At 39.1% G+C, this 25,666-nt stretch overlaps 2 protein-coding genes across 2 annotated transcripts in view; one reads left to right on the forward strand and one right to left on the reverse strand.

Moving 5' to 3' along the window:
- The window catches only part of tex2l (testis expressed 2, like), a 35,520-nt gene extending 10,514 nt beyond the window's left edge, over positions 1-25,006 (forward strand). The window contains exons 2-14 of the mRNA XM_020924378.2: positions 343-463; positions 7,596-7,766; positions 13,383-14,735; positions 17,927-18,127; positions 18,886-19,156; positions 19,832-20,073; positions 20,190-20,339; positions 20,433-20,532; positions 21,596-21,728; positions 22,672-22,812; positions 23,165-23,374; positions 23,450-23,570; positions 24,637-25,006. Coding sequence (XP_020780037.1) covers positions 13,422-14,735; positions 17,927-18,127; positions 18,886-19,156; positions 19,832-20,073; positions 20,190-20,339; positions 20,433-20,532; positions 21,596-21,728; positions 22,672-22,812; positions 23,165-23,374; positions 23,450-23,570; positions 24,637-24,771 — 3,018 coding nt within the window. The 5' untranslated portion in view covers positions 343-463; positions 7,596-7,766; positions 13,383-13,421 and the 3' untranslated portion in view covers positions 24,772-25,006. The remainder of the gene's footprint in view (positions 1-342; positions 464-7,595; positions 7,767-13,382; positions 14,736-17,926; positions 18,128-18,885; positions 19,157-19,831; positions 20,074-20,189; positions 20,340-20,432; positions 20,533-21,595; positions 21,729-22,671; positions 22,813-23,164; positions 23,375-23,449; positions 23,571-24,636) is intronic.
- On the reverse strand, positions 235-3,807 carry neurl2 (neuralized E3 ubiquitin protein ligase 2). The gene is made up of 3 exons (XM_020924431.2): positions 3,730-3,807; positions 2,115-2,890; positions 235-442 (listed from the first exon to the last, which is right to left on the reverse strand). The coding sequence occupies exons 2-3, from the start codon at positions 2,869-2,871 to the stop codon at positions 327-329; spliced, it is 873 nt and encodes a 290-aa protein (XP_020780090.1). The 5' UTR covers positions 2,872-2,890; positions 3,730-3,807; the 3' UTR covers positions 235-326.
- Positions 25,007-25,666: the final 660 nt, after the last annotated feature.

The raw sequence follows: 25,666 nt of genomic DNA on the forward strand, positions 1-25,666 counted from the left end.
ATTCAGTGATAGGCGTTTTTTTTTAAATAAAGTTTTGTTTGTTGGGGTCACCTTCTTGCCTTGTCTCCTTGGAGATTGCTGAATTTAAAGCAATCTCCAATTGTGGAATATTTCAGGCTGAACAGCAACAATAATCTCCGTGGACAAAAGAAGGTTTGGAAAACTCCCATAGTGCACATTTATCAGGGCATTTCACAAATACAAGAACACAGTTTCACACAAGTTACTGGTGGTTCATTTTTTTAATTCAGAAAGTGAGTTTAAATACTGTAAGTAAGCCTTCTAAAATACTGTGTGTCAGTGCAGTCTGTCATTGAAGTTGTTGTTCACTCATACTTGCAGTAGTGTTTGAGAGCTTCGGGCAGCTCCAGCCAGTCTATGGCCATTCTGTGGACTATGTGCTTCTGGATGGCTTTCCTGCAGAGCGTCTGTAAGGAGGAGACTGGAGAGGACAGACACAAAGGTAAGCAGGTTTAGTTAATGTAGTAAGATAAGAATTATGTATTATTAAATGGTTTGCTTTGAATTGAAGAAGGTCTGTTGTTTAGCCATGTAAGTGATGTAAAATATAGCAGTAAGCAAAAGCCTTTATTTTTTATTTAATTTTATTTTATCCCTGAGTTATAAATTTGATATATAGGTAAAATATTTTCCCCAAAGAACAGTAGTAATAGCAGTGCCAGTAGAAGTAATAGTAATTGAAGCAATATGATAGTACTGTGCTTTTATTGCTTCTTAAAGGTGCACAATGTAACTTTTCTGGAGTTAGGTCCACCACTTGCTTCCGTCCACATGGAGGTGTTATTATTTTGTCTGGAATATTCTATGGCATAATCTTATTTACATATGACATATCAGATTTCAGGCAAAGCAATTGCATCTCCATTGTGACAAGGGAAGCAGGTGGTGGACACTGCATCATAAAAGTTACATAATGCACAATTAATTAGTTTCCAATTGACCACTGTTGCTTACACTAACTGGACCAAAATAATTTTGAATAAATACTTAGTAGTGTTGTCACAATACAAAAATTTCTACAGAAAGGACATGGACTATACTTGATACTCAATACTGATTCTGATACCACAATGATAATTAAAAACACTCTTCAGACCACAGAATGTAATTTTCATTTTAAAGCAATTCATGAAAGGTTCATTTCTATCCTGTTGATTCAGCTGTTTTAGTTTTTATACCTGCTCAAGTATTTAATTTCGATACTAGTTTTAATATCGATGATGTTCTGATTTTCACACCTTGATTAGGGTTCCTAATACCTAGTTCACATTTGGGACTGCATTGGCAATAAAATTATGTTATATTTGGACATTGTATAAAATGTATGTATTTAAAGGCAGTGTCTGGAATTTTGGACATAGTGCCTCATTTCCTTGTTAGCCAGGGTGTTGGAGACGTGTGGAGACACTTTTTAAATATTCCATCCTTGTATTTGCAGAGGTCGCTGGTGCTAGGCTAGTGCATGTCAATGGCCATAGTTATCCTGCCACTAAAAACAGTCTTACCCACTCCACAAAACACCCGAAGCAAATCTATTATTACACCAGACTGTCAGTGTAAATGTCTGTGTTGATAGAATAATGTTTGAAATAAAACTAACCTTGCACTGTATGAATCATCGCATGTTGAGGGACTATTTTCTCAGCAGCAGCGGAATTTTACTTTGCCGGTAAGATAGGTGCTAGGTGATATCAGTCCGCTGCTGCCAAGCTTTCTATCAGGAAGTACAATTCGCTGCTGCTGCTCAGACATAAATCCATCAAATGCACGGTTGGTTTTATTTCTAAAATTATTCTGTCGACACAGACATTCACATCGACAGTCTGACGTTATAATTATTATTTTTTGCTTCGGTTGCTTTGCGGATTAGGTAAGAGTGTTTTTAGTGGCAGGCTAACTGTGGCCATTGACATGTGCTAGCCTAGCACCAGCGACCTGCAAATACAAGGACTGGATGGAATATTTAAAAAGTGTCTCCACACATCTCCAACACTCTGGCTCACTAGGAAATGAGGTCCTATATCCAAAATTCCAGACTGTCCCATTAAATTTAAATATTAACGTTTTTATTTTGTATGTATTATTGTACTCACATCCATACTCTACTTGCACTATCCTGACACATTTAGTCGCAGCAAAGACGTCCACCACAGCATACAGCGGCTGTGTGGTTGGGATACTCCGGGCTGAAGGGCCCATGTCCTCTCCATTGATGATGATGTGCATGTCCCCTTGGCCCCGCCCCTTTGGCACATACAGCACCCCGATCCTGCTCCTCCTGGCAGTCGGGGGTAGTGCATTAGTCTTATACAAGTCATCCAAAATGTGACTAAAGCGACCTGGTCTACTCCTCCCAACCAGTTTGTCCTTTGGGATGCGGACATTGTCTACGAACAGGTGAGAGTCAGTGAAAAAAGACTTAGGTTTGGAGTTTTCTTGTACTTCTGCTACATCTTCAGGTTCGCCACGTCCAAGTCTGTGCCCTCCCGCCTCCTCACCCTCTGCCGCCTGCTCCTGTTCCACCTCAGGAATTTTATTGTGATTCCGAGTTATGGCGAATATCCAACTGTCCCCCTGGTCTGTTAAATCTGGTATAGAATATTCCGGTACAACGTCCAAGTTTTTGGGGTTCCGAGAGGTCAGGCCTACCCGGAGGTGGCCGCACCATCCCAATTCTTTGTCCTCGATTTCAATGAGGAAAATCTCGCCTGGGTTCAGAGGGTGTTTGCTGAAGCAGACTCCGTTGGCGAAGCTCTCCACCCTCGTGGCCTGAGTTCCTGAATAGTCTAGCCGGACGTTGGTGCCATGGATGGGGTGGAATTCCATAAAATGGTCAGAAAAAGGCTCCATGGTGGTGACAGGTGTTTAACTGGACATAGAATGAACAGAAAACAGTAAAATAAGTCAGTCAGAGTATGTACGTTTAGTTTGCATATAAAGAAAATACTTTCCAACGTGTTCGACAAATTACATTATCCATGGATTTTAAATGTTAAAAAATTAGGACAGATGCAATTAAAAACAAAGCATTGAATGGCATTTGTACATACCTATCTTTTGAATTGTGAGTCCTCAAACCAGCATGCACAACAGGAAAGTGTGGAAAGTCAAATATTTTGTGATATGAGAACAAATTATATATACAGGTGGACAGTCTGCACGCTTGTCTCCATGGAGATGTTACTGTTTACCTGTTCCATGTGTGGCATGAAACGTGCCTATCATGCATTTATTTAATGTGTTATCAATGCTAAAAATAAATAAATAAATAAATTGAGACCCTGCACTCTTAGAGCAGGTCGCCTCTCCACAGATCTGACCTCTAACTTTGCTTGGTGGTGTCAACTGCTTGTCTCCATGCGACTAGATAGTAGATCTAATGCCCTACTGTTGCACATTGTTGGCAAAACAATAACACTTCCCTGGTGACAAGCAGATGGTGGACCCTCTATTAGAAAAGTTACATAATGCCCTTTTAACTTATACTACACTGTATACAAGACGTATTTACCACTGAACTAGAAAACTACTTTTTGGTAAATTGGCTCTAATATTGAGATTCAATTTTGTTATACTGTATTTTCAAAACTATAGCACAGCACTGTTCCTCTGTATCCCCATTGGGTCAAACTGCAACTTTAGTACATGGAACAACAACATGACAACCAGCTCCCACAAGAAAGTCCAAATAATCTTATAATAACTTACTTGTTAATTCCAGTAATCTTCCGTTGACCCAGAACAATCGGGGACCAGCACGTGGGTCATTGCAGAGAATCAAATCACTCACCCTGACCCCGAAAAGAAGTGAGCCTTCCTGCCTTTATCTACTGACCACTCGGGGAAGATTCTGGTGACTGCTATTTTTGAACAGCTGCATGTGTCAACAGATGGCAAGGTATGCAAGTGTGTGCACGGGCATGTGTATGTGTGTGTGCAGGGGGTGGGGGGCACTACATGTAGGAGTATATGGTAGGGGTATTGGCCTACCCTTGGACCTAACGCTTTCTCCCAAATCCACCTCAACCCTCATAGAGCTGTAATGGTGGTGTAATTAGCATGACATAGATATAAGGATATGTATCATCATGCTCTAATTATAGCTTATGTAAATGCTGTGTGGGTTCAGTTCATATGTAAAGTAGTGATTAAACCTACAGAGATAAGAGTGCGGAGATTTTCATGAGGAAGTGGGTTAAAGTGCAAGAATTTTTATATTATTAATACATAAAAAATGCTTATAATACTAAATAGTTGACCCAAAGCTTTAATAAAGACTCTACAAGCCATGAATTAATGTATAGGGCTGTGTGATATGTCAACATTTTTATACCTATTTTGTGAACAAAACAATACAGATTTTTTATTTGTGCCATTGATCACAAAAATCCAGACTTTGCTCCAAACAGACATGTTATCCCAATCTATTATAACCTTGTCATATCAGGGTCAAACAATATTATAACATAGATCAGAATATAATGTAATATGGGTGAGCTAATACAAATTTTGGTCAACTAAAACACAATAGACCAATCAATCAAACTAGCAGACCTTTACCAGACCGTTCACCAGCATGTGGCACTTGGGCCTAAACATGGATGAGTGTAGATACAAACTTATGTTTTCAATTGCACAACCTAACTCTTTTCCACCTAGATTGAACTGTTTCCTGATGTTGTCACAAAGAAGTTGCTCTATAGTTTCAAATAAATCCACACACAACATAAACTCCAAGATTGTATTAAAATTTATCTTCTCAACTGATGAGTCAGAACACATACAGAGATTTCCTGTTTAATGCTTGTGTTGGTGATTTTGTGTCGTGTCTAATGATTATACTCTATGTAGAATAAGGGCTGATATGACTTGAATATACTGTTATTTTGGTGCTGGCTTATTTATGATGAATGAAATACATTTCTTACATGGTTTTATACATTCTGTCACCTTCCTGGTTTGGGGCAGATATAGTCAAAACACAAAATTTGAATGCAAAGAAAGTTTCATGTTTTGATTTTTTGAGTTTTGTTCTGTTCTGTTCTGCAGAAGCAGACAGCCACTGCCCCTGTAGTGGCTTTGTTACTAGCTAGCCTCTGCTTAATAACTTTGTGACATTTGACTCAAACCCCCCCTCCCCCTTCATCTCCACCAATGTCCCTTGTGATTACTTGCAAATCATACACCTAGGGTTCTAAAATATATTGGTTAGCCGCTGCTGCTTGCTACCGTGAAATGAGGTCTGCCATTTTGAACAGTGAAATCAATGGACCTGTTTCTGTTATTATGCTGTTTTAGATCTATATTGCAGTTCACAGTGAAGAAAATGAAGATTTGTTTATGTATAGTTCAATATAATTCAATACTAACTGACTGAAAAAACGCAATATGTCTTCCTTAATGACAGCATTGACCATTAGAAATGGCATGATTTCAATCCTGAATAAAATTTCTATTAATTAGACAGCCCTACATTGATGCAGAATACAATACTATTTTAAACAAATATAGCAACATATAATATAGTTCCAAAACAAGCCAATGTGACTTCAATCTTGTTTTTTGTTTGTGTATTATGTGTACATGAAACCTGATAGTGAACCCCAGCACTGAAGTTTGGTTTGTTAGAGAAATTTGGGAGAGCAAATCATATAAAGCTACCATCTCATTACTTGTATTCTCATCAGAACTCATTTTTACACAGGTTTTAGTTTGGTTCCCCATTTCATTCCATTGCACATGTACAGAATGACACTAACATTTTAAGAACTCCAAAAATTACACCTACAGACATCTATGTTAAAGGTGCACTGTGTAATATTTTGGTTGGGGATTTGTCGCCTTGTTGTGTGTATGGAAATGTCATAGCTTTGCTTGGAATGTTTTACACTAAGACATTAAAAAGCTCTACATTTATTCAATTACAGGCGTTATTACCTAGAAAAACATGCATTTTGACTGTGAGCGGGGTTGCCTTTCCACAGATTTAACCTGTAACTTGGCGTGGGTTTGGTCTCCATGAACATGAAAAGGTTTAATGCTATATTGTGAAACATTCTAGACAAAGCAATGACATCTGCTTGAAGAAAAGCAGGTGGCAGACCCTCCATCAGAAAAGTTACACAACGCGTCTTTAAGATGATACTATATTGTTGTCCCAATGGCTAGACACGCTCTGAATCTCCTTGTCCAGTGTTCAGGTCAAAGATAGGAGGGTGAGTTGCTTAAGTAGAGTCCTAACAGTCTGTGATGGATGGGGCTTATTTGTCTCCTGGCCCAGCTGCAGTGCCCTCTTCCTCATGTTGTCATTTCTAGGACTTCCAGTGGGCGTTATGTGGGCCAAGGCGGAGCTAGTGGACTCACAAATGTATTTCATGCTCCATATACTGGCTCATAGGCGGCTTAAAGGCACACCAGACAGATTTTGACAAAAAAGGTGTAAAAATACTTGAAAATACCACTTCCCACTGTTTCTATTGCTGAGGAAAAACTACACCTTCAGATATATATTTAGTGGAAATTATTTATCTTGTGTTTGTTGTTTCACACTTTGTCCACACCATATGTTACAGTGAGTATTATTTTAATTTGCAAAACTTCCACTTTATTGCATGGTGAACTGCATTTACAGCCCAGGTTGTCCTCATTCCTCATGTTATACTATACAGTACTAACATTTAAAACTCAATTTTGATACTAAGGAATAAACTCAATACTCAATACTGATTCTAATACCATGATGATAATAATAAAAACACATTATATTAAGCACATTATACATATATTACCATGTGGTGTTTTATCTCTGTAATCCATTAGTTGTCCAGGTAGGGTCCATAGTGGTCCAAGGGCATATATTTGCCCTTATACTTGTTGTGATGCAACTCAAGATAAGTCTTAAGATTTTCCGGAGAATCTATTCCATGTCCATTTCTGTTCAGTGAATGCGACTTTTTCAGTATCGATACTTGCTTAAATAAGTATCTAGTTTTGATACTAAAATCAATCAGATTTTTGATACTTTTGACAACCCTGCCTCATTCTTTTGACATTTATTGCTTCTTTTTTAGATGTGGTTTGTTTCATTTTTTGGTACTGAAATTCAGAATGTGTAACTCTGAGATATTAAATTATATTATCACAGGGGGTTGCTAGAAATAAGTGATTAAATTTCAATTAGCATTAACATTCTGACATAAGTGTGAATATTGTAAAGTAACACAGTAACTTGTAAACAGTTGATTAATGTTTTGTGGCGTTCTGGGTGGAATCTAAAGACCCCATACTGTTACTTGCTTCTGATGAATGGAACAATGTATAATCCCCTGTAATCTGCAGTAAAGTGAGATTGAGATGTCAATAGAAATAGACACAGTTCACCACAGCTGCCATTAGGTCCTGTATATCTGTGGCTGCTGCAATTAGAGAGTCACTGTTAGTATATATACTGTATGTACTGTGTGGGGTGTTGGGGTTACAGGAGTTGTAATCTGGATTAGAGCGAAGCACGACCTCAGTTTTCATAATCACTCTGAGCTGTGATTTCCAACAACACAAAACACATCTGGATACAGGCAATGGACGAGAGGGGCAGGGTCCTGACTGACAGGCAGAGAGAGAGAGGAGAGAGAGAGAGAAAGGAGAGGAGGAGCGTCGTTGCACGGGGCTCCCATCACTAATGGAGACGCACTTAACTGCAGACAGCTCTGGAGCAGCTCGCACATCTCCCCCCTCTCATATTATGGGTGAGTAACTACCTCTTTGACTTATTTCCTCATATCTGTGTACTCTTGATGAATGAGTGTGTATTATTTACAGCACAGTGCACTCAAAGTGCTCCTGACCTATAACCAGAGCCCTGTTAGGTCTCTATTGCTGGAGCATGGTGCTGCTCTGAGTCAGTTTAGACTTTAACCTCATCCTTAACACATTCTTATAAATGTCCATCTGTAGATATGTTTTCCCCATTTTATTCATACCCATGCCCAAATTAAAATATGATTTGTATCTAATAAGTTTTTTCATTTTTCTATCATTGCAATGTATTTGATTCTTTAACTGTCTGATGCAGCAGTTTGTAATACACCCTGTTTCTCATGAGTATACTGGTTGGTGCCTCATTCATTGGTGTGGTTGAATTTACTGTCATGATATTAAAGCAAAGTAGAAATCCTATTAAACATATGCGATCCAAACAAGCATATGGCTGTATCAATTACACATTCAATCAGTATAAATTAGCTTCAAAATGACTTCACTGCATATTAATAGAATAATGTGAATTAAACGGAATAAAAACACAATGTAGTGATAACAATGTGGTGCTCCAGGAGTCATGATGACTTTGAAAAAACATCTGCTGTATCCAGTCTAGACAATAATCTGAGTTCAATCCGAGTTCACGATTTGCTCTACAAATTAAATTGAATTTTCAATTAACCAATCTAGTACGCATTCTTTTAAAATGATTGCATTTTTATTCCACTCACTGTGTAACATAATATTACACATGAGTTAAACCCATTTGAAAGTTACTGAGCTAATATCTAGTGTGAGAGACATGCGTGGACGGACACAGCCTCCAAATGTTGGTTTAGCCTCTAATCCGACTGGGAGTGATTTGTCAGATTTCACAGTAAAACCCTGCATTTACGTTAATCTGGACTGGTTAGTGTTAGTTTTTGATCAGGAAGTTCCAAACACAGAAAAACTAAAGCCTTCTCAAAGAAACACTCAGTATGATGTGCTGTGCTGACTGTTTATGAATCTAAATAGTTTTGAACAGGAGCAGATGTGTGCCGCCTCAGTGCTACAGTCACACCAACACTTAGCACATTGAGGCCAGCTCTGCATTTTTAAATCCAGTTACACAGCAGACTTGTTTTTGCAGCTCATTTTCTGACTTATTTAAAGAGGAAGTGTTACACTTCTATTAATTGTTAAAATATTTAGATCATCATGTTGCCTCTTATTGTTGATAACGATATATTTGCGGACAACTACGTATCAAAATGTTTAATAAGTTTCAATTTTGAGTCCCCCCTACCTTTGGTCCCTGGGCTAAGTCACTCTCCCTTCAGAGCGCTGTCACATTACTACAGCACATCACATCAGGTTTATGAAGTTGTTGTGTGTTGTTTTGTCTCATGCTTTTCTATATCTATGGAAAATTGCTACATGGGAGCAAGGGTTACTTGTGGGTGTAGGCTTGTGGGTCGTACTGCAAACTGTAACAAAGGTTCAAATATTGCCCAGGGTTAGCCCAGTATGTATGGATGACATATAAAACCACTTCAGGGATGAGGGAACAATGTTTTAACATTGCAGAAAGATTCAAAAACGTCAATACGCATAATAGTCCTTCTTTAAAGTTTCTGCAAACTTCTGGTGGCAGGTTAGCTGTCTGCTCGCCTTAATAGAGAGGCATTATTGCTTTGTCCAAAATGTCTGCAATATGCTATTAAACTGATCAAATCATACTTTATTCAGTTCCTGTTTTTTGCATTGCTAAAATAAGTACATTGAAGAACATGTTTTCTTACTGTAAGCCTCTTCACAGTTCTGACCCGTAACTCTACTTGTTTCCATGGAGATCTATATACAAGTTTAAAACCATACTGTGGAACAAATCAGACAAAGTAATAACATCTTCATGGTGACAAAAAGAGAAGTTATATATTGCAGCTTTAAACGCATTTTGGAATTCCGGCTCCTACATTTTCACCACAGGAGTAAACTCTTGTTTCCCTGTGCTTGTGGGACTGTCAACTAAACACTAAAAAGCTTACATTCTGCAGAGTCAGTAAAGCACCCTGAAACTCCCTCAAGTAATTAATATTTTTGCTGAGAAGATGCTTGTCATATTCCCAATTATTGTTGGCCTACCCCAAACTAATTTAGTCTGTGCACAGGTGCCTTTAGGAAATACATTTTTATTCATAATTACACCTTAACAGGATGAACGTCTTGAGTTGTCAGACGATCTAAAAACTTAGTTGGCAGTATTTGCTAATGTGTGCAGGTGTCACCATAGTAACTGATAAAGATTCCACCACAGAGATACATGTAGAGCACCCACCAGCGCGATGTTACCATAAACTATCAATACGATCTGAATTATTTAATGTGATATTGCACATGCCTATTTACCATACACTCATTACTTACCATCGGGCATTTATCATTGGGAGACACAGAGTCAATTTCTTGACCTTGTGAGTCACTTTCACATTTTGTTTACTTCAGATATCGACCTGCTTAGTTGCTTTAAAAACAGATTCAGGAAAACAAGTGAACATCATGGCATTACAGTCTGCTTTTAAGCCCGTAATGAACATTTTTACACATGCCTTGGGGTTCACTGTCATTGATTCATTATATTTGAATACAATTTAGCCAGCCATCATTTTTCTAATCATTGTACAATAGATCCATCCATAGAGCCATATAACACGTTCACATTACTTTCCTGCTAGAAGCTCCTTCACTTGAGTATCTCCATGAAGATGTTATTATGTCTAAAATGTCTACCTAGAAATCTTGAATTACTCCTTATTTCAATTAAATTTTTTGAAGGGGGTATTATGCATCAATTATTTTTGCCTTTCTACCATGTTATAACATTGTTCCCTCGTCGAAAACATAAAGAGGTTTTAGATGTTTGAGTAATTTAGCGATCTCTTTCTGACTCTGTTCCAAATCTCAGCCCCATGCTCCCACACAACAGTTCTCCATAATTTTACAAAAACGTTACACAAAGCAATACACAACAGCAACACAAATCTGATGCGATATGATAGTGCTCTGATGGTGGAGTGACTTAGCGTGAGGAGTAAAGGGAGGCGAAACTCAGAGCACTAAATTAAACTTATAAAAAACGTGAGAATACATTGTTTTAGGCAAATATCGCATTTTCAAAACAATAGAAGATAACCTGCAGATCTAAATATGTTAGGAGTTAGTAGTAAAGACCCCATAGACATAAAATACCCCCTCTTTAACTAAAATGTCCTTGACAGAGAGAAAATCTTACACAATAGCACATACGACCTACCTAGCGTTTTGTCATAGACCTTTATTAATATGTATTTTGGCAGTGGCTCTCCTGGCTGCACTTCCAACATTGCGCAAAGCTCCCATGGCTCTAAATGCTGTTCGTTTGTGTGTCTGTGAGCTTTATCTCCCCACCGTCCATTTTGGGGCGAGAGCAGATTAGTCAGAATCCACCAGCTGCTGTGGAATTGGTTGAAACAGTGCCACACGACGCTGCATAATACAGTTACGTAAAGCAGTCAGTGAGGTGGGTTTAAGTCGTACAGGGAGCAGGGCACTTGACCCACAGAGACCCTCGTGCCTATTGTGCTCGAGGCCTATCTCAGTAATGTGCGTGCAGAGTTGGGTAGAGCAGCCCAAAATTGTAAGCAAGTAAGCGTAACTGTACTTTAAAATAATATTACTCAAGTAGAAGTACAAAGTAGTGATCCAAGAAATTCCTAAAGTAGAGTAAAAAAGTATTTGGGGAAAGTACTACTCACATAAATTACTTAAAAAGTAGCTGTTGGGATGTAGGCTTCTATCTGATTTATAATTCAATGTAAATGGAAGGTCAAAATATTAAATAATGCACAAAATCCATTATTTACAAATGACAGACCACAAAAATTTGGAAAAACTAAATCATAAAGTTACTCAAGTAAATGTAACTGAGTACTATCCACCTCTTTGTATGTGTTTGGATGCAACAATGCTCTTTTCAGACAACATTTTGTGTGTGCTAGCAGGTTTAAGTAGAATTATGACAGTTGGTGGTAGCATTAAAAAGGGCACTGCTTTTTACTCTGTAGGGGTTACTTTGAAGTCCCCTCACTATTCATTGCAGTATTACGTAAGAATTTCTTCAGAAGTGTTTGAAGACATCAGTAAGAGAGATTGTGGCTTTGTGGATCCCTAAGGAATGGATAAAGTAGACTAATTTATCACATATAAGGTTGTTAAAAGTATTGAAATCAAAACTAAAACTAGTATTAAAACTAGAGACTCATTTGAGCAAGTGCCAGTACTATAAAAGCACATTCAAAGGACAGCTTTAGAATGATCTTGAGCTGTATCAGTACAAGTATAAGAGCACATGGACTAGTATACGCCCATGTATCACTATGGAACCTACCTATTTGTGATTGTGATACCACTATTATTCACATTTAGGTTTAATAACACATTTCCATACTGTCAGGTAACATGCATTGATAATTTTACCATCTGTTTCTAGTTGTGTTTCACAATATAGATCGATATAACAACCAAACCCACTTTGTGCCATGTTTGGGGGAAATATTGCATTTCTATTTATACATGCATCTAAGGGGGTTCACTATGTAGAACGGCAGCTATGGGAGAGGTGGTAGGCAAGCTCAGATCTCCAGTCTTTTAAATGTAAATGCATGCAGCTCACCAATGGATGCTCAGGAAAACAACATCATCAAAAAGTATTTGTGTTATAATGCCAGTAGCTGAATAGGACACCATTATAAACTGAAAATGTTGCATAATTGTGTCTTTAAAAGAACTCAATTTGCTTGACCTAAAAAGCAGTTAAAAATTAAAGCTGCTGTATCTGTCATCAAAACTTTTGCAGCGGTCCAAACTTACGTTTTTTACTTATGTTTTTATCCAACTAGCATTCTAATTTTTTATTTATTTTTTTTACCTGCAAGGAGTTTATAATCGCTTATCACAACTTTTGCCATTACGGTGATGCTAACAACTACCATGCTAACAGTGCACTTTCTGGTTTAAAAACGCTTTCTAGTAAGATTTGGGGTGCCACCTTTTTCAGTTCTGATATCAGTACTTTGACTTAAAGGATCTGCGATACCTGATATTAACCGATACTGGTGTAGGGACTGAGAATGTCCTTTTTTCACCCAAAAACTGTTTATTACCAATGTGTAATGTAACTGTTATTTATCCTTCAAATAACTACTTAACAGTTTTGTATGAAGAAAGGTTCCAACATTATGAGACATTCCAGGCCAAAACCAGATCCAACCATGATATTGGTTCGAACCGATACCCGATCCATATAATTCTTGAGTATCAGCTCTGATATTCAATACCATTATTGTATTGTATCGGTGCATCTCTAATTTAGATGTAGACAGCACACAGCAGTCTCATTTCGGCACTAAGAGCTTTTATAATCTATGTACCAGGTCAAAACTATTTTTGACTATTACATGAAAAAATGAGTACAACTACTTTAAATGTGTTCTTTTTTGTTCATTGTTGCTCACAGATAAAAACATAATTGTAAATTTGCTTTAAATTACAGTATCTAACCTGTATATACACTTTCCTTTCAGTAACTCTTCAATGGCTTGAACCTGTGATGTAAAGTCCAAATGGCGGCCAGTGGACCTAGCAGGTCCGGAGAAAGAAAGGTCCGGGAGCCCCACGCCACGCCCCCCACCCTGTCTCCCAAGTCGGCCAGCACCAATGGGACCAAGAGACACGTCCCCCGGGGCATTGTCATCCAGCTGACGGGGACAGAGGGGGAGTGGGATAGCTTGGATGACAGCGAGCTAATCTTTTCCCTAGACGAGGATTACCCAACTATTTCTCTTACCAGAGAACGGCAATTTTCTGTAAATGATGATCTATTGCTCCACGCTCCACCATGCCACGTCCCCCAATCTTCTTCAACCCCTAGCTCTTTAGGAAACTGCTCCGGTACGAGCTTTCTCTCCCCGGGCCCCTCCTCCCCAACGCACCGCCCATTTACCAACCTGGTCAAGTCTCTTTCCTCTGAACTTGAAATCAAAGAAGGCGCCACACTTAGACCGAAACCTCTTCTAAATCTCGTCAAATCCATCTCGACAGAAATCTCCAGATCAGAACCAGAGATCTCACAATCAAAATCGGACTCCCGCCTCAACCTGCACCTCTGGAAGCAGCTCACCCAACCGAAAACCCGCAGCAATGGCGACTCCCGCACTGCACCGCCATCCCCGAGCATGCTGTCCCCTAGTGGCGAGGGCGGGAAAGGCAGCTTCTTCAAAATGGAGCTCGAAGACACCAAGAGGAAGTTTTCGGAAGCGGTTCATGAACATTCTCTCAGTAGCATGTTTCAAAAGATCATGCGCGAGGAGAGCGGAGGTAGTCCCAAGCACAATCAGAAAAAACAAGCGGTCCTATCTAGAAGCATGGCACAGGACGGTAGCACGGATTCAAGTTTTGTCGAGTCACCGGGAAAGAATGCAAAAAGATCGGACGATATTCCACAGGTTTTCGAATGGCCACCTTTTAATAAACAACATCGAAAGACATGCCCAGTTCACCACAATCGTCATCACCAAAAAGACGAAGAGCTAGAAGTCTTTGCTGATGGCGATGTGGTGCAGATATCAGTTACCGAAAAGCCCTCATCTCCTCCCCATATCCCGGACAAGCCCCCAGTAAAGAGCACGCCCCTCCCACACATGAGTTTGTTTTGCATTGGCATTCTTTCATATGGGTACTTCATTTTGCCGCTGGGTCCATACTTTTCTGGCATGGCTTTCGGTGTAGCATTGGGCTTCTTGATTGGACTCTTGCTCATCAGACTGAGTACAACCAGGTCAAATAGTGGTGATCATAAACGTGGAAAAGTACACAACATGCTCGGAGAGGCTATTCTAACAGGTGCTGCTGTAAGGACTGAGTCTGACACCCTGAAGGTAAAAATAAGAGGGAATAAATCGTCACATTTTATTTATCGCTTTGTCTCCACATATACTTATAAACAACCTTTCAGAATGTGTGAAAAGAAATTATGGGGATAACTAATATAATGCTGCATATAATAATTTGATATATCTTAATTTGGGCGTTAGGATTTTTTGGTGTTGGTTTGCAATGTAGTGCATGGCATAACATGTTTGCTAATTAAATTTGTAGAAAGACTTGTCAAAAATTACCGTGACAAGTCTTGCTATTAATAATGTCATTTTAAATTAATCCAAGCTTCCGTATGTATCTTTAGTGTATCACCAAATTAAAATGTTATTGCTTTTCCTGGAATCTTCCATTGAATGTATCTGTCTTTATTGAATTTCAGTTGTGTTCATTATTAGATACTAAAAGGATAGCAAACTTGTCCATGGACTGAAGTGGGTTTGTGAACTCTCCTCGTGAGGTAATCTCAGTATTCATGGGATTCAGAGTGATAGAAATCTAGCACCACTGCTAGGGCTGGGTGATATGGATCAAAAAATATATCTCGATATATTTTGCTATATCTCGATATACGATATATATCTCGATATATGTTCAAGAAAAAATAACCCCCTAAAACTGAAAACTGCAAAAACAAATCTGCCAAATTCCACAAGGTCCTTTTTTTTTAAAATTGAAGTGTAAGAGGTTGGCAGTTCATATAGGAACATTTAAGATTACAAAAAACCCTAATTACATAAATAATAATTTAACTGTAAAATAAAATTAATAAAACATATTTTCTTCTTTTCATTCATAAATAAAACAACTGAACACAAGCTCATCTTTGCATTAACTCTGTTATCCAGACCAGAACCAGAACCATGAGCTCCTTTAGCAGAGGAACGTTCAGGATGTTCCTTATTTTAACAGATCCATGTTATTATCCAGCAGTAAGGAGCTCTGAGGTTTCCCACAATCCACTGCAGATCAAACCCAACGTTTCCAAACACTATTGTACAAGTGACACTGCAGCAGATTATTAATTAAAATCTTCTGCATAAATAAACTTTACAATATATAAGGCATAACGACTATAGAGCCACATCAGCTCGTTTGAAATAATAATGTGTTTAATGCAGTTTTGCGCATGTGCGTTTACATTTTACAGAAATGAAACTTAAGCGCATGGCTCTTTTGCATAAACAGCGCACTTGTCATGCAGCTCAGCTCGTTTAGCTTCTTTCGGGCTAAAGGACGCGACTCGGTGGAATATGAGGATGTGCTGCTGGTGGTTTTGTCTGTAAATGGTGGAAAAGGTTCGTGGTGCTTGAAGCTTTTCACCAACGTTCGGTGTTCACGGCGGTAGTGAGGAGTGAAGGAGACACGAGCAACAAAATCAGGGAGGCGGAGGCGACGAGAGAAGCTAAACAAGCGAAGCGGCGAAATCAAAATTTAATATAAGCATTATATCGATATATACGATATGTCAGAATTCATGTCACACTATCTCGATATATTTAAAATATCGATATATCGCCCAACCCTAACCACTGCCATAGCAACTAACAATTCAAAATAAAATAATAAATGTTCTGAATGGTCAAAAGTGTCTTCAAAATGTCATGTATAAACAGGTAGTTGAAACTCATACATAGCATCATTATCTTGGAAATGAATGCGTTCAACACTCTGCATCGTCCATCTTTAACATTGCAAGATAGGGTAAACAGTCTTGATAATCTCCAGCTACCTTTAATCTCCCAACACCAAACTCCAAAAGAAAAAGACTCCAAATTCAAGTTAAATCCTCTAAATTTAAGCCTCTTGGAGTGACTACAGTAACTACAGGCCGTGCAGTTCAAATCCTCATATTAAAACGTGGTGGAGCAGCAGTAATTACAGCTCTCTCCTGGATGACACAGGACAGCCAGAGAGTTCAGCTTTCACCACACACTGTCAGCTCCACAGGCAATTAGCGGAGGAGAAGCTGGACTGGTCATTTGTCAGGCTAGAGGCATGATGGGTAAAATCCTCTGTTTGGTCATTAGGAGTTAACAGTCCAAAGTGCAATTAGCAGCTCAACAGCTTTTAGACAGTATTCATTGGGTTTGTTTATTCACTAGATTGGCTTGTTATGATGGCTGAGTAGACTTATGTCCCAGCACAGCTTACTGGAAGTGAGTTGGACAAAGTTAGTAGAAGTAAATAATAACTTTGGATAACACAAACCTCACATCAGCCTCAGAATACTATAAATTAATTATTGGTGGTTTTCAGAATCTAGAATGCAATGCTGTCATAATCCCAGATGGGGGTAAGAAACAGACTTTTACATTGTTTACATGGTGTTCTCATAAGAAATAGCTAAAATACCTAAAATGTAGAACCTGATAATTTCTATTCTGTTGACTAGTGACTACTGTATTTGTATTAAATATAGGCCCATAGCAAAGAATGTTGTCATTTAAAACCCATTGGTTATCCTTACTCACATTAGGTGGCAAGTGCTGTGATCACTAATTTCTTCACAATTTTGGGCTGACTGCTGGTAGTATAGTGAGCACTTACAATGAGTGTAGCAATAGTAGTATCACTTCACTCACCTTATCATGTCACCTTGTTTACACTCACTAGGGCAGGCATTTGGCTTTAGAACCCATACATTCCCAAACCACCAACTGAATACAGAGATTAGCCAAAAGAAAAAGTATAAGTGGTTCTCAGAATCTAGAATGTGATGTACTTTCAGATAAGAGACCAGAGAATAGTTTTCCTTATTGATTATTACATTGTACTTTGCCAACAAATATCCAAAAGGTAATTCATCTTGTGTTTAACCTGATTTCTATTAATGACTAGATCCAAGACCTTGCAACAAAATTCAGCATTTCAATATTAATTTTAGCTGTTCCCCATCTTTATTAAATATTATAGGCCTATATAGAATGTTGTGATGCCCATTAGCCTCTATCCCTAACCCTATCCCTATTTATATTGGTCAGTATTTTGTTATTCTGTGCTTAGTAAGTACAATAGCAGCATTTTATGATTTTTTTTTTAATTCTGTTTTCTTACAGAAGACATTCTACTGTGATTTGTTACTTGATAGAATGTTTACTTGATTGCATAGTCCCTCATTTCCATCACTGTACCAAATGCCTGCATTCCCGGCCCAGTGTAGATTCATACTTGGTCTGTTGTTTCCCTGCAGGGCTGGATGAATGAGGTGTGTGATTACGACCCAGAGACCTACCACACTTCTCAGTCCCACTCTGTGTTTGCCACTCTGGAGGGCTCCTGTTTGCGCCTGCACTGCCCCCGAAACAACATCACCCGCCGGGCCACGTACAGTGAAAGGCTGCCCCATGCCGCCTTTGTGAATACACGCTGCTTTCAGCTCACAAACTGCAAGGTAAGAACAAAACAGACCATTTATGTCCAGTCTCACAGCTCAGCAAGGCAATCAGGAGCAAGTTCACCAGAGTAAGCGCAAAAAGAATCACTGTGCAGTTTATTTATAGCTTAAATCTACATTGTGGAACTTTCCTTGTAGGGTTTTGCCACCTGCTTGTTTCCGTAGAAATGTTTTTGCGTTTTCTAGAATGTTCCACAGTATGGCATTAAACCTAATCGATCTTGCATTTAGTCAGTTACAGGTGTTTTTATGGTTCAAAAATACCTTGAAAAACATACATTCTCACTGTCAGCAGGGTTGCCTCTCCATAGATCTGATCTGTAACTGAGTCTGGTGGCACCACTTGTTTATGTTAATGGAGGTCAAGTGTAACATTCCAGGCCACATTACGCAATTGTTTGAGTGATTTAGCGATCTTGCCCTATCCAAACCCTCCTTATGGTTAGCTGTAAGATTTGTCCAATGCTTCGCCCACAAGCCTACGTCATCCATGCTCCAACACGACAATTCTCCATAAATATACAAAAGAATGATACAAAACTATAGCTTCACAAACCTAATGTGATTAAAATAGATATAATCATTAATTGCAATTATTTTGGCCATGATGGCAATCCAGATAATGCCATCCTATTTTTTCAGACCAGTAGCCCATTTGATAAGTGTAACTTTAAAAAAAATGTTTTTGTGATTCTCTACTGGGTCACACCATCTGTTAGTTCTGACAATACAAAACATGCTTTTCTCCCATAAAGGTTTCCCTGCTTCCCTCTGTACTGGCCCAGAAACGACAATGGAACCCTAAGTACCCCCTGTGTCTGCAGCTGTGTGAAGGAAGCAGCTACCTAGAGACAGAGGGCGGGTCAGAGGAGGACAGCGCTGAACTACCACGCTCTCCCAACCCCTCCACTCTCTACCTGTTTGGACGCACAGGGAGAGAAAAGGAGGAGTGGTACAGGCATTTTCTGCTGGCGTCAGAGGAAGAGCACGGGGAGAGGGAGGTCGACAGATGCGTGGGCAGATCGGGTATGTGGCAAGTGAATGCATTAGACAAGAGAAGGCTACTAGAGAAGGCGCTCCACACATGATACTTATGTGTGGATTATGGATTACATGCTCCAATTCTTGGCATTTCAATCCCTTTTGAGTGGAAACACTGGTCTGATAGTGGTGCATGGGTTCTGAGAAAAACATCACCTTTGCTCTCATCATCTCCATGCAATAGTATCTGCATAGTAGTACACACCATGTTTACAAGCAGTCATTATTAGACATATTGTAATACGCCTAGACATATTATAATACTTTATCCTAGTCTAAGTAATATGAGTCAGAATACATACATAAATACACAAAACAAATATTAATACGTAGCTGTGGTGCATGCTTTCATTATACATGATCAACTCTACTATTAAAAGATGATTAAAGGTGATTTCGATACACTGTTTTCTGAGTATTTTTCTGACATTATTTTTGTTTCTTGCACCGCTCCTTCACATATGATTTTGTTTTTCTTATTTTTGTAGTATGACCTTAGAATACCAGTTTTTGTACATTATATAATATGTATAGTGTTATGTGTACACTGACTAAACTATTCCCTCTACAGAACAGTTCATTTCTAACTTTCTCTCTCAGCTCTCATTAGTTGCTTGTCTGTCTCTGATTTTCTGAATGACACAGTTTTGTCTTATCCAGGTGATGTCCATGCACCTCTCCATACACTTGTGAGCAGTAGGGGCTCTAGCAGAGTGGGCAGTGAAGATGAACCCTCCACCTCCTGTGCCCAGGCTCCAGTCCTTCACAGCAGCACCAGGACCCAGCCAGCACTCGACTACCACAGCTACATGAGCCAGCTCCTGTGCGCTGTCGAGCTAACGCCACTCTGGAGCCCTGGAGCCAGCAGCACCACAGAAAGCCCTACCGCAGTCAGAGGACATGTAAGTGCAGTCAGACAGAAATGATCTACATTCCACCCACATTTTGTATGGAAAATTCCACATTTTACATATTACCAAGGATTGGTCAATTTTCTATTCTCTGTCCTCTTGTGCAGTGTACCTGTGATGTAGCAGAGCACCCTGAGAAAGGCCAAACTGCATGGATAAATGCTCTGATTGGTAGAATCTTCTGGGACTTCCTGCGAGAGAAGTACTACGCTGACATGGTTTCCACCAAGATCCAGAAGAAGCTCAGCACTATCAGAGTGTGTATAAAAGCTTTGTATGTTACCTGGAATGTTAAGAACAATGTCATTTTAACCTTGTGTATTGCATTGTGTTTGTAACGTGTTTTACAGTTGCCTTATTTCATGAATGAATTGACTGTCACAGAGATGGATCTGGGCACGTCTATGCCTCTTATCACAGCAACCTCCAAACCTGAGATCAACCCTCGAGGTGGGTGCAATGTATTTTGTACAGTAATAATTTGGTGCCAGTTATCTAAATATCAATGAACATTAAGTAGATTGAGGGTTGAATCACCACCCAGAGGGTGTTTTTTTAAATTTTTTTTTACACCACCCAGAGGGTGTTTGAAATCTCACGTTAGCCTATACTGTTGTTGGCTGCCAGACATTCATTTCACCGATGTGAAACATTTTCACATGGCAACATCACCTTAATGAGGGGACATATGTGTCCATAAAGTAGTGTAGAGTAGTTCTTAGGGATTCCTTCTTCAGATCCGCACCTCCCCCTGACCCACGCCTACAGTGCTCCGAGGCTAGTGTGACAGTATGCATTACTTCAAAAGACTCTGGAATACTTGCACTAGGTGTAATAGGCAGAGCATGTTAATTTGACACAAATAATAGTGAGTATTAAACCTGAATCCTAACCCACCAATTGGAAATCAAGTGTGTTGTCCAGCTCTACCTTTGAGTTGGTATATTGTTGAACCCTAGAGACAAAGCTTGGGTTGTGCCCTAGCGCCAATGTGCAAAGTTGTTAATGCAAAAAACAATAAACCCTATTACATGTGGTATAAAAATAGGACATGAAAAGCAGTTGAATCCTCTGCACATTTATAGACGGAGCCATGTGCAGACCTGTTGCTGTTGTGATTATTACAGCAATGCATACCCAGTCTTGGTCCAGACATTGTTAAAGAGCTGTAATCTACATCACACAGTTATTTAACCCTGGCCTGTCATATCTACAGCATATTGGCATGTTTAAAATCAGGATCTGATGACCGGGGGATTTAACATGTTAGCATGTGGCTGACCTTATGCTTGTACGGTTGTTCTTGTCGATCCCTCTTCATGTGTGTATAGTTTATGGTTACACAATTGTCCTCCAGCGATTATCCTGTCCCACATTTCACAGCTTGATGTACATCAGATCATACATGCATCATTTTGACATGCATTAATCACAATGAATGTTTTTAATCGGCCTATGTGTAAATGGTGATTTTTTATTTAATTTTATTTTGATTTAATGTGTTGTCTTGCAGGGCTGTGGTTGGAGTTGCAGCTTGTTTACAATGGTGGGTTACAGATGACCCTTCAGACCAAGTTTAACCTGTCCAAACTGGGAAAAGAAGGTGGTCAAGAAGTAGAGTTCACACCGGATACAAAAACACCACGGTTAGTTTACAAATAACTGCAAATCTTTTTTTTTTTTTTACATGTAAAAGATTTCAAAACTTGAATGTTATTTGGTCAAATCATTATTTTGCTCATCCCTGCAAGCAAAGATGCTGCATAAATAAAACGACAGGAATCAGACGGCCAGTTTCAGCAGCCATGTTCTGACTGTAAATTTCTACTAAAAAACTCAAATGTAAACTAATAGGAGAGGGTTTTTTTTATCTTTTTTTTTTTTTTTTTTTTTTTTTTAATGACTTTGCTGGTTGGAGTTTTTTGTTTAGATTTTTTCAATTTTGCTAATAGAATCATTCTTCATTATTATGTATCTGTCTGCTTGTTTGAAGTCCAAAAGGCACATTTAAAATACAAGTGAATATTTTAAATAAATGGGCAGTTTATAAAGTTTCAGAAACCGATTTGAAATAAAATTTTAGTCTTGTGGTTATTAATTACCACATAACTGATTACCGGTAACCCGGAGCAAGTTTTCAAACTTTTATACATATATACACACATATATATATATATAGGAGACACTTGGGCACAGTGTGCATGCGTGTGTGTGTCTGCTTCCCTGAGAGGAGGTCGGGTCATGTCTCTTTTGTTTTGTATCGCATTGAGCGCGAGAGATATAGATAGATAGATAGATAGATAGATAGATAGATAGATAGATGGATAGATAGATAAAAAATAAGTCTATGGGTAAAATTAATGAGACACTATGGGGGCTCCTTTTGCAGTCCATCATAGAGACTGGGTCATGGTTATTGTTACAATCCTATTATAAAACCTTGAGAAAGTTTTCATAACTACCTCACGTTCAAGAGCATCATGTTCGCAATTGGGAATAATGGTGGGGCTTTGTGAGGATTATGGGTAACGTAGAGTAAATTTGTGTGATTATTTTATACTTAGGAATGGATATTGTTGTTGTGCCCAGGTGCAGGCCAGTCCTCAGTGTGTTAGCTGACAGTGACGAGGAGTCCTCCAGCGCTGGATCATCAGATGAAGAGGAGTTGCTTCTTTCTGAGCCTCAGGGGCCTGTGGGAGACAAGGGATCCTCCACTACGACAAATGAAGGGTAAGCACCAGAAATGTCTCAAGTTAAGGACAGCTTTCTGTATAGTTATTCTGTTAATTTTGTATTTACCTTTTAATGTGCGTATTCATAGTTTCAATTTGCCATTTGGAGTGCTTACATATTCTTTGGATTAAACTGATTACTTTGTTGCTTGGTTAAATTCAGTCGCTGAGTCATCTGAGCTTAATGTTATTATAGAACACATGACTTCTCCCTCCTATGGTGATGCCCAAAGCAGAACAAGTAAACAGTGCCGCCTTCACACTCCAGATGGCGCCAGCTTTATTTATATTGGACTCAATAGTCGTCTTTTTATATCTTTAGTACGTCAGTATCTAATCTGTTTTCACAGTGCGGGGGGCGGGAAGACCGGGAGGAAGATTTTGAGATTTGTAGACAAAATCGCCAAGTCCAAGTATTTCCAGAAGGCGGCGGAAAATGAGTTTATCAAGAAGAAGTTTGAGGAGATGTCCAACACGCCTCTGCTACTCACTGTGGAGGTCCAGGAGCTGTCAGGGGCACTGGTCATCAACATACCACCGCCCCCTACTGACCGAATATGGTACATTACATCTGTCTCACTGTCAAATGTATACAGTATATGACACAGACTGAGTGTATGAATGTATGAATTTAGGTACAGCTTCTGCTCTCCACCCAAGCTGGATCTCCATGTACGTCCTAAACTGGGTGAGCGGGAGGTGACTTTCTGCCATGTGATAGAGTGGATCGAAAAGAAACTACAAGAAGAGTTTCAGGTGAATATAGGACAGATCTACTGCTTAGGGGGTATAAGGCAGTTCACATCCGATTCGTTTAAATGACCTGAATTCAGTACATGTTGCTTAATTTCCAACATTTTGACCAGTTAATGGTGCACAATGTAACTTTTCTGGTTGTAGAAATACCCCTTGCTTGCTTCCATGGAGATGTTATTACTTTGCCTGGAATGTTTTATCTTGCTTTTTATTCAGTTATGAGATATTTTATTGCTGCCACCTGCTTGTCTCCAGGATGATAAATTTAATGCCATACAATGTCAAAGTAATAACATCTCCAAGGAATAGAAGCTTTTGCTGCATTCTCCACCAGAAATATTACATAGTCAACCTATTTACATGAAGGGCTAAAATAATTTCACTTATTTCAGAATGTTTCTGACTGGTTTCAATACACTGTTTCATATTTAAAATAGGGTTAGAGCTTACTTACCCCATTGGCATATTTATTTTCTTATTTCATTTTCTTGTGACTTGTGAAATATTGTTGCCTGATTCATCAGCCGGTTTCACTTCATGAAAACCAGATTCGCAGTACTTTTTTTATTTAACCAGTCGCTGCTATTTGGTCATGACGTATGTAATGCGCTGCTAACGGGGCTAACTGGTATATTAAGCTTTTCCCAAATCCCGTAGGAAGAAGGGCAATAAGATCTTTCCCCTTGATAGAATTTACCAACCATTTTCTTTGGTCCAGCTTTAAATCCTCGATCTTGGGAATCGTTGCCAAAACAGAATGTATGGCTTCATCTACGTCCATCTCGACTGCTTTGTTTACTGTTGTGCTGTACCACAAAAAGGGACTCAGTCAAGGCTTCACAGCTCTTCGGTGATTGGCCGGTGCGCGGTTTACAACTTCCGGGATTCTTGCAAGCTGTCTAGTGTATTCTGATTCCTGACCTAGTCGCTAGAGAGAAATTAAATTGAGCAGAGGCACTAGGCAAATAAACAATGACATCTAACCTAATGAAAACTACTTAAATCTATATAAAGTTTTTGCAGCGTGGGAAATAACCAGATTCATTCATTTCACTTTATTTTCCAGAAGGTGTTTGTGTTCCCTAACATGGACGACATCTGCGTGCCCCTGATGCACTGTGGCCTGGAGCAGCCTCAAAGCTCCTGCACAGAGCCCACCCAGAAGACCCCCATGGAGATGTGTGGAGACCAGACAGACTAGTGCCTGTGTTAATCATCAATGCAAGTCCAGACAGTCAAGATAACCGCGGTGTCTGCAATCAGTGCATATTGACTGAATACAAGCAGGAAATCTATTCTTTTGTCAATGTCTGAACCAGCAGTGTGGACATTACGCGCTGTAGCCTTTTAGCTGATAGTTTTCTTACACTTTAAATATGCTACAAGTGGTACCTTTTCAAATGTTTACAAGAAAGAAAAGAGATTACGTGCATAGAAGGGTGCTATTGTTTATATGTAAGTCAATGTAATTTTATGTGAAAGAAAAATATTAAACTTAAATTGAAGAAACTTACAAATTATTACATATCATTAAACAGAGGGGCATCTGGTATTAAAGCTCCAAATTTTTCAGGTGAGAGCTCAGCCCCTTGCTTGTCTCCATGGAGGTGTTATTGTTTTGATTGCATTTAGTAAATTACAAGGGTTTTTAATGCTCAAATACATGCATTTGTACTGTGAGTGGGCTCGCCTCTCCACAGATCTGACCTATAACTTGGACTACTAGCCTTCCTACTAGTCTTCATTTGTCTCCATTGTATAATGCATCTAGAACATTCTAGGCTAAGCAACAACATTTCCATAAAACCCATGGCAGACCCTCCACCAGAAAAGTTTTGTAGTATACCTTAAAGGGCCTATATTATGCAAATTTGGTCTGCAAAATAAACTACCTCTGTTATCATCTTAGCTCTCAATTTGCTGATTTTGAAATGCAGGTCCAGCAGAGTGTAAACAGTGATAACTGGGGCCAGCTAACGTCTGTTTTAAAGAGGGGGTATTATGCAAAATCGTTATAACATTATTCCATCATCAAAACATGCCTGAAGTGGTTTTATATGTCATCCACGCATGTTTGAGTAATTTAGCAATCTCTC

The sequence above is a fragment of the Boleophthalmus pectinirostris genome, unplaced genomic scaffold (genome assembly GCF_026225935.1).
Source record: "Boleophthalmus pectinirostris isolate CB_2022bp ecotype Guang Dong unplaced genomic scaffold, ASM2622593v1 HiC_scaffold_14, whole genome shotgun sequence".
In the NCBI taxonomy this organism is placed as follows: domain Eukaryota; kingdom Metazoa; phylum Chordata; class Actinopteri; order Gobiiformes; family Gobiidae; genus Boleophthalmus; species Boleophthalmus pectinirostris.

Excerpts from the sequence above, each read along its gene's own strand:
- neurl2 (XM_020924431.2), bottom strand. The coding sequence starts at position 2,871 with ATGGAGCCTTTTTCTGACCATTTTATGGAATTCCACCCCATCCATGGC. Across the intron at positions 443-2,114 it reads AGTGCAAGTAGAGTATGGAT|TCTCCTCCTTACAGACGCTC; the intron begins GTGAGTACAATA and ends TGTCCTCTCCAG.